Genomic DNA, 20,267 nt, shown 5'->3' on the forward strand with positions numbered 1-20,267 from the left:
TGTCTGCTGTGAACTGCTGGGGGTGGGGGTGTGTGTGTGTTGTTACCTGTGGCCCCTGGCTTGTCCAGGGCGCCACACTATCTTTGGGTTATTTACTGTACAGTATATAATTATAATATATACAATACAATGTTTTGGGGACTGTTCCCTCTTATTTATACTTTAGTATTGATCTTGATGTTAAACAGTGTTGTTTTCTGATGTTATCCAAGAAACGTGATTTGTAAAAATACTGAAGTGGGAAACTTGACTTTATTCTTGGATCTATTGTTAAAACATAATAAAATACCATATATTTGAAAGAGAAATTCCATTTCAGACTTTGTAGCCGGGTTTCTTTTTTCCATTGACCTCACAGTGGAGGAAGTAACCAGGAAAAAAACGCACATAGTGGTTTGACATAGAAAAAAATTCATTCTAGGTAAACTTCCTGGAAACTTAGTAAAGCCACATAAAACAAAACCAAGAAAAGGTAGTGCTCCGCCGAGTAGCATGCTGCAAACGATACCTTACAAGTGTAGCAATAGATACAATGGATCGTATAACCAGGAGAGAACTTTTTGTTCCTTCATGTTTCATTTCTTATAACAGAGAGTAATAGAGATGGGTTTCACAGCCGCGCCAAAGACCAACGGATCATGTAAGCTTAAGATTAATGTTGCTTTATTTCATGCACAGGTCAGGTCTACACGTTTCAGGAGACACAGCTCCCTTCCTCAGGACAAACCAGCAAAGAACATCAAATCTTCTGTATAGAGAGCCCACAAAGCATTATATACCTTAGAGATGACGTCAAGGCACACCCCCAGAGAAAAAAAAAAAAAATTGTCGGGAATCCATACCTTTCAGGTTCACAGATGACGTAGTACATTGTAATAAAACAAAAATACCGATTAGTCTATCATAAGCTCTCTCTTTTGTCCCAAGCTATTAAAATTAAAAATGTATATTGAAAAATTATAAAGGAGTGGTTTATTTGTGTTCTAAATATATATATATATATATATATATATATAAAAGTGTAAATGTACCTATATATGTGTATACAAATAAGTCAGTGTATAGCGCATTGCCTAGAACACTATAGACAGCGTCAGGCACTCATCGACCCAGGAGCCGGGAACAGTGTGTGAACAACGTGCAGCTGATAGTACCATTTCTTACATGCGGATCAGTCTCCTGCCCGATCCTATAAAGGGTATCTATCCCTCTTAGGTGAGGGAAAAAGGGGGGGGGGAAACCATGAAAAGGAATTAGGGTGAGAATTAGTGTGGGAGAACACAAGTGCTATTCACGGTGACATAGTCCCCGCTGGGATATTAACATTATATCACAAGGTTGTTAGAGGAACAGTGATCGTGTTTCAAGGGTTAAAAACCCCATAATTGCTATCATCAATACAGCCGTACATATACCAATATATGGATTATAGCCCACAACCATTAGCACATAGCTAAAAAGACTCATATAAAGGGGTCCGGCAATTGTAAGCATGATCTATTTAAAGTGTACGTGAGTGTTATTTCTATAAAAAGTAGGGAGCAAGACAGAAAAGAAACATAGTGAATGGAATTTACTTAAAACATGCATAGACTCAGTTACGGCTCACAGGCCGTCCAAATTACAAGTTCACTGATGTTACAGTGGATCAAACAGGTGAGCGGGGTGAAAGGAGTTCAAGACCCTGGGAAACTATTGTGTGCGCATTCTCAATTGAAGGATAAGAAGATAAGAAGCCAGTGCTCCATTTCCATTTGAAAAGACGACTGGGTCACATAAGTTCAGGAGCGTGGGAAAATCTCTAGTGCGCATGCCCTAGTGGACCAAATACCCTATGTTATGTGAACGCAAAGCTATCACAGTATGGACTGGAGGATAGAAAAAAGTCTCCCATAACGGGCCAAGTTAGGAAGCCTCTCGGTTACGGTTCATGTCCCAATGTGATAATAAGTTTCATTTCTTGGCATTCTGTAATTTTTTTTATAGTCTTATAAAATAATATTAATAAATATAAAATACTAGAAAGTGGCCCGATTCTAATGCATCGGGTATTCTAGAATGTATTGTGTAGTTAATGTATGATTTGTGTTATATATATAGATGTTGTTGTGTGTAGTTGCCAAGTGTTTGTGTAGGGCACTGTAAATGTTCTGGGTGTTGTCGGGGTGTGGGGGTGTGTGAGAGCGGTGTTGTTTGTGTGTTGCGTTGCTTGTGGAGCGCTGTGTGTCTGCAGCGTTGTGTGTGTGTAGTGCTGTGTGTGTTGCGCGGTTTGTGTGGGTGTGTGTGTGTTTTGGGGGGAGGTATGTTTTGTGCAGTGTGTGTGTGTTGGAGGAGTAGTCCTGGGGAGAGAGGAGGATAATAGGAGGAGTAGTCCTGGGGGGAGAGGAGTATAATAGGAGGAGTAGTCCTGGGGGGAGAGCAGGATAATAGGGGGAGAGCAGGATAATAGGAGGAGTAGTCCTGGGGGGAGAGCAGGATAATAGGGGGTGAGCAGGATAATAGGAGGAGTAGTCCTGGGGAGAGAGGAGGATAATAGGAGGAGTAGTCGGGAGCCGGGGTAAGCTAGTAACCATGGCACACATCGGGTAACTATTCAAAGCGACAGTGCTGGTTCACTTTTTGTTTGTTGGTCTCCTGCTGTGCAGCACACATCAGCGTGTTTGACAGCGGGAGAGCAACGATCTTAATGGGCAGGGAGCCGGCATACGCTGGTAACCAAGGTACATAATTGGGTAACTAAGCAAAGTGGTTTCCATGGTTCCCCGATGTGTACCATGTTTACCAGCGTACGCCGGCTCCGGCACAATCCCAGCAACGCTGGGTTGCTGGTGTGGGCTTCCGGGGGTGCAGCAGTCACCTGGGAGTCGGGGCTCCGTGTGGGTTCGGGGAATGCGTGCGGGGGCGGGGCCAGGCCGAGCGTCTAATGTGTGCGGGGGTCGGGGCCTGGCCGAGCGGCTAATCTGTGCGGGGGCGGGGCTTGGGTAACTATGCAAAGTGGTTTCCATAGTTAACTGATGTGTACCATGGTTACCAGCGTACGCCGGCTCCGGCACACGTGTGCCGGGAGCTGGGGTAAGCTAGTAACCATGTTACACATCGGGTAACTAAGGAAAGTGGTTTCTATAGTTACCCAATGTGTACCATGGTTACCAGCCTACGCCGGCTCCACGTGTGTCGGGAGCCGGGGTAAGCTAGTGGTTTCACACATCCGGCGCGCTCCCGTACACTGTGTACAGTACAGTGACAAGTATACAAGGCACTCCCAAGATGATTTGAAGAAATATTTATTCATGTGCGTAACAAAACCCCCATACAGCGGTGGATTCCACGTCTGACAGCCCACACAGCGTTTTCCCTCACACATGTGCTACTGAGGAAGGTCCACATAGGACCGAAAACATTTTGTTACACACATGAATAAATATTTCTTCAAATCATCTTGGGAGTGCCTTGTATACTTCTCACAGTTTGGCTTTGGAACCTGAAGTGCACCCCAATATCTCCTAGACGCATATATAGGAAGTGCCATTCTCTTCTTGCTATAATTGTGTACAGTACAGTGGCCGCGCTGCAACTTCCTGGTCACATGCTCCAGTCACATGACAACACGTGATCGGAGCTTGTCGTGCGGCCACTGTACTGTACACAGTGCACGGGAGCGCGCCGGATCTGAGAAAGTGGAGAAAAGGTAAGTAACTATTCAAAGCAACAGTGCTGACGTGTGCCGGGAGCTGGGGTAAGCTAGTAACCATGTTACACATCGGGTAACTAAGGAAAGCGGTTTCTATAGTTACCCAATGTGTACCATGGTTACCAGCCTACGCCGGCACCGGCACACGTGTGTCGGGAGCCGGGGTAAGCTAGTGGTTTCACACATTCGGCCTTTTCTCCACTTTGTTTTGCTGGTGTGGGCTTCTGGGGGTGCAGCACTCACCTGGGAATCGGGGCTCCGTGTGGGTTTGGGGAATGATTGTGGGGGGTGGGGCCAGGCCGAGCATCCAATGTGTGAGGGGGCGGGGCCTGGCCGAGCAGCCAATCCGTGCGGGGGGCGAGGCCAGGCAGAGCCCAGCGGCCAATGCGACGGTTGTCACTGTAATGACGTCATTTTCGTTACAGACAGACAGAATTAGGCAATTATATATATAGATATTGAATGGACTATAATTACTTAAATTGTCTTCATGAATATAGTTTTCTATGTATATCTTTATTTTTCAAATGTTTTAATCTATTGTTCCTAATTTCTCCTGTAGTTATTTCACTAATCTGATTATCACATTTCAGTTTTTTAAGACTGTAGAAATACACATTGACCTGTTTGGCCTCCTGCCTGTTTACAGTGCTAGCCTATAGTACGGACTGATGCCATCTGAAACATGCCGGCTGGGCCATACATACAGGCTCAAAGTGGATTTCAATATGGTTTTAATAAAATTGGAGGTTTTTATAAAGAGCTCCCTGGATTCTGGACTATTTTTCAGTTTGCTGTTGCCCTATATCAAGGCTTCTGTGCGCAGGGGAACTCGGCCACCAAGAGTGTTTAGCTAATTTTAGAGGGTATTTTCCTGGGGAGAAAAAGTAATAAAATAATGTGATATTTCAATAAACATACCAGTAGGGAAATTAGATTATTTGACTGTTTTATGGAACTTTCTTCACTGCCTAAAAACCCCAAGTGTGGCATGTACTATTTACGTCATGTAAATATCTAAATCTAAAAATAATTTATGATTCAGGTGGATGCTTTTCTTTTCATGTGACTCAAATGAGCAGATTCTTAAGGTGGACCGACTCCTGTTCAGTATAGCAACCAGTATGGGGAGCTCTAACAAGCTGCCAGAAATCTGCTTCTTCTTCACTGAGCCCCAGCACACATGCTGCACACTAGTCTGATGCAATCCTTTGTCTGCTCAGTAGAGTACGCTTATCCACTTGGCCGGCTGGCTCCTACTCATCTCCCTATCCAGATCAGATTGTGATACCGGAATATACCTTTGGATGTACTGCCCGGTTATCCCTTTCGGACCAGCTGAATTGCTCCAGGACCCAGGTAACACCCATTGTCACCATGCTTTCACCCTCAGCATCTATGTGCCTAAATATCTCCTTCTTGTACTATGTAGAAATAGGGACTAGTGGCTTGTGCCTTTATGTTCTTAGACCATCTTTATTAACCTGATTTTAGATTTATATATATTTACGGTTCCTTGGCTGCTATAGAGTTATATTCCTTCAGAAAAGACAATAAGGCGGCAAGTCATGATGTGAGGTGTAGAAGCCTTGCTGTCAGCTCTGTGTAAACAGCGGCATGCTTACATCCCATGATCTCTCTATGGATGGATGCTGGATGGAGCTGTCCGTCAGTGATCGCAGGGTACCAGGACTCGTGCAGTCCCTGGACACGTCCTTTATGAACTGCGTATCCTAGCCCCTGTCATTGAACTCAATTTCTTGTATTTCCCTCCAATTCTGCCCACTTCCCTCCATTTTACAGGTTTTCAATATACATACATGTAATGCTTATACAAAAGGATTATATCAATTGACCTAGAACACATATTGCTCAGTTATGATTTTTGAGGGTTTAGACATATGATGATGACAGTGGCGGATATATCATTGGTGCCACGTGTGCAGCCGCACAGGGGTCCGAGGAGGAAGGGGGCACTTCTACCTGCAAAGCAGGAGGAATAGTGAATTATGATGAGCTGCAGGACTCTAAATGGCCCCGTATACAGCACTTGCACAGGGGCCCCATAAAGAGAAATGTCTTCATCCTTTAGCGTAGCCTAAACCTACATCTGACACGTTGATTGATGGTGGGTTATTTGTGATGGTGATGTTTTATTCATTACGGGGGCATAATAAAGCTGATTGTGGCTATGACGAGCGGTGCCCTTTAACAATGTGCTGCTATCACATGATATTGTGCAGTCACAATGTACTCATTACGGTTGGAGGTGAGACTGACGTCAAAAGCACAATGCCATGAATATGCACATGTCTCCCCAGGCATTTGTCACATAATTCCCTCCAGACAGCAGTGTCAGTGCAGGAGTTGTGCCATGCTATCCGTCTGTGACATTCATGGTTTGTAATTAAGCAACACTCTTCACCCATTTTCTATTTTATATAAAATCAGCTATAGTTTAAAGGGGAAATTCCATTTACTAAATGATGACTGCTAGGAAGTGACGTTCCAGGAAGGCAGGTTTTTATCCACCATAATCCTCTCAAATCACGCAGTAATCTAAGCTACAGATTTGTGAGCAAAGGAAGAACAGACAGACATTATGTTTAACTATATTCACATGTGAAGTAACATATATATATATATATATATATATATATATATACACACACACACACACACACACACATTATATATATATATATATATATATATATATATATATACATATACAGATATATGTATATATATATATGTATACATATACACATATATATATATATATATATATATATATATATATATATATATATATATATATACACACTGTATATATATATAAAATATATAGAGCATATATAACATACACATTTATAAATATATATATATATATATATATATACATACATAATGTAACATACAATTTTATCTGCGAAAAAAATTGGGGCCTATTTATTGTTAGAGGTGAGACACTTTTGTGGTATAATTTGTGTTACAGTTTATGTTATTTCTGACATGGTCTACAATTTTTAGAAGTGTTTGTTTAGACAAAACCGTGTGTGTGTGTGTCTGTATGTATGTGTAAGTGGGTGTTCTAAGCAAGGCACAGCTTCATTCACTGCAATGAACGTGCTGGGTTCTTTGGAATAAGAGCCGTTCTACACCACCCTGCAGCTCCATTCAAAGAGTTCACATCCGGCCACCACCAGAGCTTGTACAACTGATCAGTGAGGGTAACAGGTGTCTCCCGCCCCCACCTCCACTGATCTGACATTGATGACCTGTAGGGTCACTAGAAAGGGGACAATGGCCATTCCTTGTTGTGGCTGACGTGCCTGCTCCCTAGAGTACAGTCCTGCACAATTCCCTTGAAGAACCCCAGTATCTAGATTGGGAAATGTACTGGGACAGACATATGTGACATTTATGTTTATGCTGTCCAGGGTACCTGTTTGTCTGGGAAAAGTTCATAGAATTGCAGTGATAGCCATTTCTCATGTTGTATCCTTTACTGTACTAACGGATGGTGACTGGCCTCCAGTTGCACTGATGTACAGTTTCTTGCCCAGCTATTATTATTTTTTGACTTGCATGTTTTATGCTGTAATGATAATGTGATAGCATTCAAAATTGTTTGCTCAATTCTGTTTTGATTGTTTGCTGCATATGTAGATATCAGACTTTTCCACAATTTAGCTTTTTACTGTCACCTGTTACGCTATCTATTAGTATAATTATTCATGGCTTTATTACAGTTATCTCAGGTATATTCATTGTAATAATGACTATCATAACTAATCACCCTACTGTATTTCTCTCTGCATCCTGTATGAGTTCAAAAATGATTAGGGAAAGCGGGATGCCACTAACACATACTAACAAATGTGCCTACCACCTCAATAGAGATGTTATTTAAAGAGGTATTCCCATCTCCAAGAGCCTATCCCAATATGTAGTAGGTGTAATAATATTAGCAAATATTTTCAGTTACAAATGTAATATAGTTCTTTTGATTCAATATGACACTTACCTCATGTTCAGGGCATTGCAGGACCTTAGCTATCCATGGTTACGACCACCAGCAATTAACAAACTATGACTATATGTGTGGTCGTAACCATGGATACCTAAGGCCCTGCAATGCCCTGCACATGTCCTGACATAGTGAATCAGAAGAACTATACAGCATTTCTAATTGGAGATATTTGCTAATATTATCAATATTACACCTACTACTTATTGGGATAGGATCTTTGAGATGGGAATACCCCTTTAATGATTTAAATTTATAATACTCTTTCATCTTTTTTCTACACAAGTCTGATATCCAGAAAGCATTATTATTGTACTTTTTTTTTTACAATATTACCTCTAGTTATTCCAATATCCATTCTGTTTTTTTGGCCTATTGGATAAATTGTCCTTTATTCATTAGGATCAGCATGAACGCTGACGGTCTTGACAAGGCCTCTTACTGAATTAGGAGTCTCTAACACGTGGCATACGTGCACCATGCTACAAATCTCACTCTAGTGAGTGTAACATTTCTGGTGTAAAGTACACCGCAGCTCGTCGTGAATCACACCCTTTTGGCAGGGCTTCGTGAAACTAGCATGAAAACTCCAAAAGTTACAACATTTTTGCACAACTCAGCATTGAGCAAAAGTTTCAAAGCAATTTACACCAAAAACTTAGGCATAAGTGCTTTGGTGAAGCAGGGCCATTGTGCATAGGTGATTCTTAATAGTATAAAGTTTACAGATACATATAGTAGACAGAAAACTTTGTAACCACAAAAACTTAAATAGGAAGTGAGTTCTCTCTGTGTGATACTATCTAAATGATATTTCAAATTCAAGATTATTTCTCGAAGATGGAAAAAAACCGAAATTTCACTGTTTTGATGCACAAATGTAAATAATTTATATACCGTATATGTGATTTTCTGGATTTTATTTTTTATATTCTATCTCTAACTTAAAATTATGCTACCTTAAAATTATAGACTGTTCATGTCTTTGTCAGTGGGCAAACTTACAAAATCAGCAAGGGATCAAATACTTATTTCCTCCACTGTACTTTATAGATCTTTGGAGTAAAGGGGAGCGCTGCTGCTTCCAATACTCATATCCCTAAATTCTGTTATATTGACTTGACATTCCCCTATATACAGAAAAAGGATCATGTAACGCTCTAATGGACATCGTATACCAAACAAAAAACCCTGCTATTGCAGTCTGACTCTGATTCCTGGAGTATGCTGTAAATCATGTTTAGTATGCAATATGCTACAAACGTATAGTGCTGTCTCAAAGCAATAGTGATGGAAAAATGTAGAAGCTCTTTAAGGCTTCCTTCACACATTCATATAAAACATGTACATGTCATTTTTTTTTTTCTTTTTAAGCAATTTTTATTACTGCCCAAATCAGTATATGGCTGTCATACTAGCATACTGTACTCTAGCTAGAATCTCCTCAAAGAAGTAAGTACAACCCTAGTGTGTTACTAGGACTCACATATCAGAGCTGCCTTGGGATGATGTCCCCATCACGTGACCTGAGGGGTGGAGCTTGAGTGCAGAGACTGGGAAAGAAAGTGAAACAGACCGTCTCCTCATGTGGTTAGTGCTCTCTGAACCTGCGGAATGCTGGGAGACAGTTGTAATTCTACACTGTGTGCAGAACTATTAGGCAAATGAGTATTTTGCTCACATGATACTTTTTATACATGTTGTCCTTCTCCAAGCTGTATAGGCTTGAGAGCCAACTACCAATTAAGTAAATCACGTGATGTGCATCTCTGTAATGAGGAGGGGTGTGGTGTAATGACATCAACACCCTATATAAGGTGGGCTTAATTATTAGACAACTTCCTTTCCTTTGGCAAAATGGGTCAGAAGAGAGATTTGACGGGCTCTGAAAAGTCCAAAATTGGGAGATGTATTGCAGAGGGATGCAGCAGTCTTGAAATTGCCAAACTTTTGAAACGTGATCACCGAACAATCAAGTATTTCATGGCAAATAGCCAACAGGGTCGCAAGAAGCGTGTTGGGCAAAAAAGGCACAAAATAACTGTCCATGAATTGAGGAAAATCAAGCGTGAAGCTGCCAAGATGCCATTTGCCACCAGTTTGGCCATATTTCAGAGCTGCAACGTTTCTGGAGTATCAAAAAGCACAAGGTGTGTCATACTCAGGGACATGGTTAAGGTAAGGAAGGCTGAAAAACGACCACCTTTGAACAAGAAACATAAGATAAAATGTCAAGACTGGGCCAAGAAATATCTTAAGACTGATTTTTCAAAGGTTTTATGGACTGATGAAATGAGAGTGACTCTTGATGGGCCAGATGGATGGGCCAGAGGCTGGATCAGTAAAGGGCAGAGAGCTCCACTCCGACTCATATGCCAGCAAGGTGGAGGTGGGGTACTGGTATGGGCTGGTATCATCAAAGATGAACTTGTGGGACCTTTTTGGGTTGAGGATGGAGTGAAGCTCAACTCCCAGACCTACTGCCAGTTTCTGGAAGACAACTTCTTCAAGCAGTGATACAGGAAGAAGTCGGTATCATTCAAGAAAAACATTATTTTCATGCAGGACAATGCTCCATCACATGCATCCAACTACTCCACAGCGTGGCTGGCCAGTAAAGGTCTAAAAGATGAAAAAATAATGACATGGCCCCCTTGTTCGCCTGATCTGAATCCCTCATAAAATGTGGGATCTACAGGGAGGGAAAACAGTACCAGTAACAGTACAATACCTATCGGAACAGTGTCTGGGAGGCTGTTGTGGCTGCTGCACGCAATGCTGATTGTACACAGATACACAGATCAAGCAACTGACAGAATCTATGGATGGTAGGCTGTTAAGTGTCATCATAAAGAAAGGTGGCTATATTGGTCACTAATTTTTTTGGGGGGGGGGGGTTGTTTTTGCATGTCAGAAATGTTTATTTCTAAATTTAGTTATATTGGTTTACCTGGTGAAAATAAACAAGTGAGATGGAAATATATTTGTTTTTTATTAAGTTGCCTAATAATTCTGCACAGTAATAGTTACCTGCACAAACAGATATCCCCCTAAGTTAGACAAATCTAAAAAAAAAAACACTCCAACTTCCAAAAATATTAAGCTTTGATGTTTATGAGTCTTTTGGGTTGAGAACATAATTGTTGATCAATAATAAAAAAAATCCTCTAAAATACAACTTTCCTAATAATTCTGCACATGGTGTAGTTAGTATATATCCTCCCCATATTATCACTGTCACACAGCCTGCACAAAATTTGTTTTATTACTGGGCAAATTTGTTTTATTACTGCACAAATTGGGTATTACTGCACATTAAAAAATACTATAGTACATGAACAAATGGAACTGGTGTCAGTCAGTGAGTTGCTTCAGTGTGTCTCCTGTGTGTCCAGTTTTACTCTCAGTAGTGTGTCATACATATGTCTGTTTTTACCATCAGTGTGTCATCAGTGTTTTTCCAGTATTAATGAAGAGAGAATTAAATTACAAAGATTCTCCTATAATTTGCAATGTTAAACACAGCAGCATAAAGATGCCATCTATGTGCTTTGTTTTTCATAGACCTGTTTTGGTCATTGTCATCAGTGCTGTCGGTAAAAAAACAGACATTTCTCCGTGTGGTTCACCCGGACACATGGTACCTGTAAAAACACGGACATACGAGCAGCCCCATATGCTATAATGGGTACATGTGGTGTTCATGACAAATACAGATACCATATGTACTGGAAACACAGATGTATGAAGGAGGCCTAAATGAGTACCTGTGTAATTTGGACATCAAATACCTGGATCTTCCTAGCAATCTAAAGCTTAAAGAGGTGGTTCACCCATATTCATCATTGGCTACAATGATGCCTGACCCCCGGGCTCTGTGACCTTGGGGATCCGGTGATGTCACGTCAACTTTCTGCTCACCTGACGTCACCGCAGCCAGTCCTAGTCTCCGTGAGTAAATGGGCAGAGTTTCCCCGCTCATCACAACCCAGCGTCACAGCGCAGCACCTCCTTGCTCACTCGTTCTTCGCTGCAGAGCACGCAAGCAGGAGACACGCTGGGCTGTGATGAGCAGTGAAACTGCGCCTACAGCCCAGTCACTCACGGAGGCTGGGGCCGGTCCGGTAATGTCATGTGAGCAGGAAGTTGACGTGACATCACCAGATCCCCAAGGTCATGGAGCCCGGGGGTCAGGCGATGGGGAACAGTGGACTATAACAGCGCCGCTCACAGGCCCTATTGGCAACACAAGGTATTTGATTTGAGAGAAACCTATTTTCTCAACATATCGTTGTGGCCAATAATAAATATGGATGAACCACTTCTTTAAGAAGCCCCATGCACAATAGATAGCTATAGGCTGAATGATAGCTAGGACGATTGTTCGGTCAATGCTATCCCTCGCGTCTCTTCCATACACAAAAGCATTCACTCTGCTTAGCACAACTGTTTTCTTTACAAGAGAGCTGCTGCCAAACTCCTCTGGCGGGAGCTTATTTTGATAAGAATATAATGATCGACAGTCTGCCATTGTAGATGCTGGATCCTTATTGTCACGATTCATCTGCGCAGAGCATCTTACAGACCTGCAGATGCTCTGCAGTGCTTACAGATCTGGCTGTGACACTATTTCCTTGTGCAGAGCATTTTGCCTTAGGATATGCTCTGCCACGCTTTCCTTAGATAATGAGCTGGCAACTTGGTTCACTACACAGGAGTCTAGGTTGGTTTTGGGAGGTGCTGGTTACTCAGCTGTTCCACCTTTCTGGTGATTGCTCAGGTTTCTTTACTGAGCATGCTCCTCTAGAACCTCACCAGTTGTATTCTCTGGCTCTGCTGTGGTGCTTGTGTGTTGACTTGTGTTCTGATCTTCGCTTTCTGACCCTGAACTATTGAGTCGGCTCTGTTTTCTCCCTTTATCTGCTACGTGCTCTCCTGGTATTCTGGCCTGGTAGGCCTCTGATATCACGGAACTGGGTCACGCGGTGCGAGTATTGATGTGCCCGTACCAGACACATGGGACAGGCTTTGTGATGGGAGTTAAAAATAATATAAAAAGGGAATATAAAAAAGTACATAAACAGTTTGCGACGCCAGTTGGGATGTTCGACTTTGGTAAGCCAGGCACTGCTGAAGGTCCTCAGGAGTTAGGTGATGGTGCACAGTGCCAAAGGATTGTCCCCTCAGCCCCTCCCCCCCAGGACCAGGATGGTGCAGCAGGGCGTAATCAGCCAGAGACAGAAAAGGGAGCTTTTACATTTTACTGAAGCTCTGCAAAAACAGTCCAGAACGTTCCATACAGCATGTACTAGGATTGTGGTCTGACCTGCTCCAATAAGAGTTCAGTTTCTCTGCTGTGCTGTAGTGTAATCCTCCTGCTGCTACTTCCCTACCTGGGAAAAGGTGTCTTGAAATAATGGGATTTTCAAGACCGACAAATTCTCGATCCTTGATCCCTTCCAGTGAGCAGGCTATTCGAATACTATAGGAACACTTACTATTAATTCTAGAAGTTTCCAGATTCAATGATATTGCTGAGTTCTTGGGCAATTCACTGCTCTTATAAAAAGACTCCAAGCAGTCTTTCAGTTTGCCACTGACCCTGAAAGTCTAGATGGCCTAGGGACTGATACCCCGCCTTTGCAGCTAGCCCCTTTAGAGGTCTCAAAAGCTACCTCAGTCCAGGACAGTCTCAATTTTACACTCTTCACACATGCACAGACTTCTCCTGATGCTCCTCCCCTCTCCTTCTCAGGCTCACACACAAGACTTTTCTTCACAGGTGAACAGCCCCAGTAAGGGAGTGTAAACAAATGTCTGTATGCAGTGAACAGCAGAGAAATCAAATCTCACTAAAGCTGGCATTACATGTTATACACATTGAAATACACATCAAAACAAGGAGCCTCATGGTTATACCTTAAAGTCTCATATAGGTCATACTGGTAAAGGGTATGAATTAACCCTCCAGAATGGCCAAGAGACAGCACACTCCAAAGACATATAATTTGAACAAAGAGAAAGGAGCTGTTTTGTCCAATTAGAATAATTTACTATAAATAGTAAAAAAGTAAATATATAGAAAGGACATTTAGAGCAAAAGATTAGGGAATATACACTGGGATCCCATAAACCACAATTAAAGATATAGTGCAGTTATTAAAATGAGGTCTTCAAAAGCCCGAATCATTAGAGACATAGGTAAGGCACCAATTGTAGTTTGTAAATTACAATTCAGTTTGGAATGGAAACAGGCTGTGTGTCCTATAGCAGAATAATGAAAGGATAACATGTGTTGCAATAAACCTTATCCAATACCTATTAGAAAGGAGTAAGAACGTACTCCTCCCGGAAGAAGCAGTCTCGCACCGCGAAACGGCCGTTGGAGGTTTCCCTCTAGTCTGGCTCCCCTGAACCACCCTTGATATAGGTAAGCGCCACTACTTGGCTTTCTGATAGGTATTGGATAAGGGCTATTGGGACACATGTTATCCTTTCATTATTCTGCTATAGGACTCACAGCCTGTTTCCATTCCAAACTGAATTGTAATTTAAAAGCTACAATTGGTGCCTTACCTATGTCTCTAATGATTCAGGCTTTTGAAGACCTCATTATAATAACTGCACTATGTCTGTAATTGTGGTTTATGAGTCCTCAGTGTATATACCCTAATCTTTTGCTCTAAATGTCCTTTTTATATATGGACTTTAACTATTTATAATAAATTATTCTAATTGCATGAAACAGCTCCTTTCTCTTTGTTCAAATTACATTGAAATACACATGCAGCTATTCTTTGTGGCGATCCAGGGACAGGGCACCACACCCTCCTATTTATACTGTTAGAATCCTTCTACCCATGCTAGTTATAGTTTCTTCTGTGTTGGTCTATGATGTGTGGTGTCCTAGACTCTCTCTAGTGAAAGCTGTGTTTAGTGATACTTTTTGCTTGGTGCGGTTGTGGAGTTTACCACTGTTGTTGTGCACTTCCTTCCTGTTCTTGTTTTCCTCTTGACTCTTGAATCTCCCATTGTATAACACGTGTGTGTGTGTGTGTGTGCTCTGTGTGACAGAGTTTTGGTTCTTCCCTTGACTGTCTTTTTCTGTAGTTTAAACAGACTTTTGTCCCATCCCTCCCTCAGAACTCGTCAGGAGCAGGGTCAGGAAGGCGACTCAGGCTTCTCCACCATAGATAGAGCCCCCTAGCTTGAGGGACAGCTTAGGAACCCAGGTTCCCTGATATACCAAAGTCATCATAACTTTATCTGACATTATTTTACATTTTATTACTATTAAAAACATAAAGGGGTTGTCCACTACCTTAACTATCCTTTTTTAAGTAAAGCACTCCCCCTTGTAAAATAAAATAACATATACTTATCTCCCTTTTATTTCCATTACAGCTATGTTGGAGCGGGGTCTCCTTGAGCTTGCATTACATTTTTATGCCACTTGAGCCCTGCAACCAATCATTGGCCACTATTTAGCTGCTGGGCTCAGACGTAACATGGACAAGAAAAGTAGTGAGAGCACAACAGCCCAACAGTGTCAGCTGATTGGCTGGCTGCAGGACTTGCGTGGCATAACAATGTCACATAAGCCCAGGGAGACCCGGCGCTAACAATGCAGTAATGGTGCGAGTGCAGGAGGTGAGCATATGGTATTTTATTTTTATTTTGGAAGGTGTACTTTAAAAAGGATTTGTCCAGGTAGTGGACAATCTCTTTTTAAAAAAAATGTGTATCCATATTTTTTTCCTCAATGGAGCTGTGTAATTACTTTTTTTTGCCTGACTATAATTTTGAATGGTATAATTTTGAGGTAAAAATAAAATGACCAAAACCAGAATTTCTGTGGGGGGTTTTATGGCATTTAACGTGTAGGATATTTTATTCCTTTGGACTTTTTTGGATTATTAAATATGTTTTTATTTTAATATAATGTATTTATTAAGAAAATAAAAGTACTGCAGTATCGCATATGTAGTTATAAACTACTGTTTGGGCACATATTAAAATACAGAAGGGAAGGAGCACCATTTTTCTTTTGGAGTGCAGATTTTTATGGAATAGCTAGCAGGCACCATCCTATGGTTGAGATCAAATACATCCGACACATGGTAGAACTCACATATGGAGACTCCAAGCACAATAGAAAATCAGAAAAAATGGAGTCATATTCCGATTAATTAGATATAAGAAGTATAAATGTAATACATATATTTCATAAAATACATAGACAAAGAAGGGGGAGATAAAGTGCAAGAAGATAGGGCAGCAATTACCGCAGAGGAAAAGTTCATGGGAAGCCCAGTATCAGTTTTTATGCAGATAGCAGCATGTTACAAGGACCGGCAGCATTTAAGCAAAACCACACATGGTGAGGCACCGTAGTAGTGATAGGTCGCAGGCACAGGAGACAACCCATCAATAGCAATAGAGAAGACACCTGACCAGCACTATGGTGCCTGAGCCGCAGAACCCCCCTCCTCCCAAGGGTATGTGCACATGATGTCTTATAGGCATCGGCGTGCCTACAGGGTCATTGAAGCAGGAGATTCAGCAGTGTTTCTCCTGAAGGGTCGTCTTTGACACCTTTTTTTGTTGTCTTTTATTATTTGTTAAAAAGTCTGAAAAAAAAATGTTGTATGCACATACCCTTACACTGACACACAGCATATTAGCACATTGGTGTGTAATATTTGATGACCTTGTGTTTACCAAACTATTTACTGAATTCACAATAGAGACTTAGGCTGCTTTCACACATCCGGTTTTAGCAGTGCGGCTAAATCCGGCTCTAAAACCTATGCAACGGAAGCGGCGAAAAAAACGCATCCTTTGCATAAGTTTTTACATGCGGCCCGTCTTTTTTTTGACGGTTGCGGCACGCTACTGAGCATGCGCAGTGCAAAAAACCACATGTGGCGGCCGGATGCGGTTTTTGCCGCATCGCACCGCATCCGGCGTCCATAGGCATGCATTGGAAAAAGCGCTGCATCGGCCGGATGCGGCGCGATGCGGGTTTTTTTGCCGGACAAAAAAAGTGCCAGGCAACGTTCCATCTGGCCGCCGCATGGGCTAAATATGCCGCATCCGGCAAAAAACGGACCGAACGCAAGGCCATGCGGCACAACCCGGCACTAATGAAAGTCTATGCGGAAAAAACGCAACCGGCGGCAAAAAAAAAAAAATGTTGCGTTTTTTCTGCAAAGAGCCGGATTGTGCCACACAGCAAAAACCGGATGTGTGAAAGCAGCCTTAACATTATTGGTGCAACAAAAGCTTCCCATGACTATGGGAACTTGACAACTCTGGGATCTACCACCAGAGACTAGAACCCCTTTGGCACAGCTTACCTGCCTCCCTGAGTAATGGAAAAGCCACTCTCTACAGGCACATAATTTGCACCATTAATGGGACCACAAAGGAGGTCTCACCATTCTCTGTCATACTTAGGCAGCCATTTATTGCCATCTAGGTGTCTCAGTGAGTCTCAAAGAAGCCATCATCTACCAGCACAGAATTTCTGCAGTCATAGTCATGGTGCACTCTACCCAAATCCTTGCTTTGGCTAACTGCTACAAATTTACTTCATAGAGTGTTTAGGTAGCAGTGTTAAACAGTGGTTTCTAATCGATCAAAATTAGGTAAGGCAGAAGTGGTAATAAACTGTATCTGCGTCCTCTATGGAGAGTCTGGCTTCCACTGGCTACAGCTCCCTGCTCCTGCAACTGGACAATCTCTTTGCAGTTGCTAGTTTAGTAAAAACATGAATAAAAATGTCCCTACAGAGTCATATGAGAACCACTTACATGTTTTCAGGCATTTGACTGTCCACAAGTAGATGTGAAAAATGGAGACACCTAACAAGATCACAGGCTGTGCATACTTACAGTATCTACAATGAACTACTGGACTGGAGATGTGGGGTATTATAAGTGATGGTTTTTACACAGTCTGTTATACATTTTTCCTGCTCTTTTTCCGCTGTTGCATCGAAGCGTATTCATATATATTTGGAAATGTCGGCCATTGACACATACTGTATGTATTTAGTGGTGTCTCCTGTTGAGCTGAAAAGTTCTGTAGTATTCTCTATACACATGTAATTCTTCTAAATGTACACCGAAGGCACACACTTTTGGCATACATCTGGAACATATAAGTATATAGATTCTGTATATTTTGCCTTATTTAACAGAAGAGTATTGTAAAATGTCACCAATATGGATCTGGAATATGGAAATATGTTATAACAAAATGTATCAGTATTTCGCTAATATTACATCTTTCCTTGCATGGTTCCATTCATTAGTAATATTTTCTAGTTGGCACAATCATTGTGCCAACTAGAAAATATTACTAATGAATGCAAATATAGATACAATGCAAATGCAATATCGATGGGATACTAAGGCAGCCATATTTTAAATATTTTCTAAAGACTTCTATGGCCTTATTACATTTTGAAAACATATGAAAGTAGAGCATGCTGCATTTTTAAAACACACCATTTCAAGAGAAGAACTTAAGAAAACATGAAAGGAAACTAAGAAACCCCCAAAAGTATGCATCTAGAGCGAATATGGCTGACAATCATATCTGTCATACAGCTGCTTCCTGTCACAGAAGCTAAAAATGGGAAGTCACAAGCACAAATAAGTGAGCCTGTAAGAGAAAATTGCCTTCAACTAACACAGATAAAGATTGGCCAGCCATAGAACATGATCTAAAACAATCACAATGCTTAAAAAAAGAATATTAAAACATAACACATTAACGATTCCCCACTGCTCCTGTTCTACTGGGTTTCCATTTCCTCCATATATACTGTTTCATCTGGCAAGAATGTGACTGCTGCAGCCAATCAATGTCCTCAGCAGTGGTCAATCCGATCAATGAAGTGGAACAGGGCCTATAAAGATGAGCTCTCTACTTCCTGCTCTGTCTGGACAGAGATGTGGCCACAGTAATCAATCACTGGCAGCAGTGGTGACACATTGGTTTCCTCTGCCACCTGTAACTGGCTACATGGGTTTCATATTCATTCATAAAAAAAGGAAGTATGGAGAACATTAAGGAATGTGGGCAGATTTGCAAAGGAAGCATTTATTATATTTTTATAAAACAAAATGAATGGGTTTTTTTTAGTGTTCAGAGGCTAGATAACTACTTTATTCTTTCAATTTACTCCTTTTTTGGCAAATTGTACTTTTGTATCAGGAACTAACAATGAAAGACCTAGGAAAAAAGCAAGAGCAGGAAGGTAGCGACAAAAAGACAACAATGATTCAACTCCACAACTGAACACAGCAACAACTACTACAACCACCAGTTAGTCTGGAACACAATACCACACCAGACCAGCTAAGATAAACTAGAGCTGGCACTAATGGAAGTGTCCAGCAAACATATGTAGGTGGGAGGCAGAGGTGATTGGCTCCCACACAACTTGTGATCAAAGGAGACTAACAAGCAGAGTAGCAGAGATTAACTTTTGCTAGCCTGCCTATGAACTACCAATCTGTTGGTCGATACTCAAGTGTGCTGATTACAGACATCAGAGAAGTTATCAGGCACAGTGTCAGAATCAGTAGTCTAAACAGATCCCGATGTCACCATGAAAGTAGGCGATGTTTGGAAAACAGATTTATCATTAAATTGGCTCCAGAATGTGGTTATATGTCTGAGATAAAAAAAAATAGATTGCTATCCCCAAAGGGGTTGATACATGTAGTGGCACTTTTTAGGTAAAGCTGCAGAAAGTGTTGATGATCTTTTAAACAATGGAAAATAAATTCATTAATAATGCATAGTACATATTGTGGGTCCTTATTGCTGTCACTTTTTTCTCTTAAAGGTTTGCCATTAAGCATACCCAAAGACAAATATATATTGAGTAAAAGCTAGCAACTGGAAATAAGGGCTTAAAATGCCGTTCAAAAATGGCTTGGAATTGACGGAATTGCAGAATATGAACACACCGGAGGATGACAACATTAGCAATGATTCCAATGAGCTGATTGAAGCAGATGGCAATCGGATCAGCAGGTTAGTAATGTCCATTATTATAATGTACGAATCACACAAGGTATACTGCTTTAGTATTAGTGGACACATCCTGGCTATATAACTTACTCCTCATTGCTGAATTTATATGCTTTCCAACTTATCAAACTATTATCAGGGTCATCAAATATCAGAAATTCCGAATAATTCAAATGACCCAAATTCTCATGAAACATTAAATTCTTTATTATTTTATTTAGACAAACACACAAGAAAAATATTAAAAAGATGGATAATGATATAAAAATATCCTGGGTTCAACAAGTGTTAATTTTTCTTTTTTTAATATTGTACATGATAAATTCACAGGTTCATCACACAATTTTTTTGAACAAATTTTTTGTACATATGGTTTTGTGAAGTTGGTCTCTTGCAAAAGTATTCAACCCCTAATCCGCCCGCATCAAGGTCAACTATAATATATAATTTGTGATCTATAAGAAAGTGCTAGTGCATTAGCATACAGCTAAA

General features: G+C 41.1%; 1 protein-coding gene across 1 annotated transcript in view; it reads left to right on the forward strand.

Moving 5' to 3' along the window:
* The first annotated feature begins 4,871 nt into the window (after positions 1-4,871).
* The window catches only part of SLC38A1 (solute carrier family 38 member 1), a 135,162-nt gene continuing 119,766 nt past the window's right edge, over positions 4,872-20,267 (forward strand). The window contains exons 1-2 of the mRNA XM_075344960.1: positions 4,872-5,050; positions 19,588-19,778. Coding sequence (XP_075201075.1) covers positions 19,660-19,778 — 119 coding nt within the window. The 5' untranslated portion in view covers positions 4,872-5,050; positions 19,588-19,659. The remainder of the gene's footprint in view (positions 5,051-19,587; positions 19,779-20,267) is intronic.

Source organism: Anomaloglossus baeobatrachus, chromosome 4, assembly GCF_048569485.1.
Source record: "Anomaloglossus baeobatrachus isolate aAnoBae1 chromosome 4, aAnoBae1.hap1, whole genome shotgun sequence".
Taxonomy (NCBI): Eukaryota; Metazoa; Chordata; class Amphibia; order Anura; family Aromobatidae; genus Anomaloglossus; species Anomaloglossus baeobatrachus.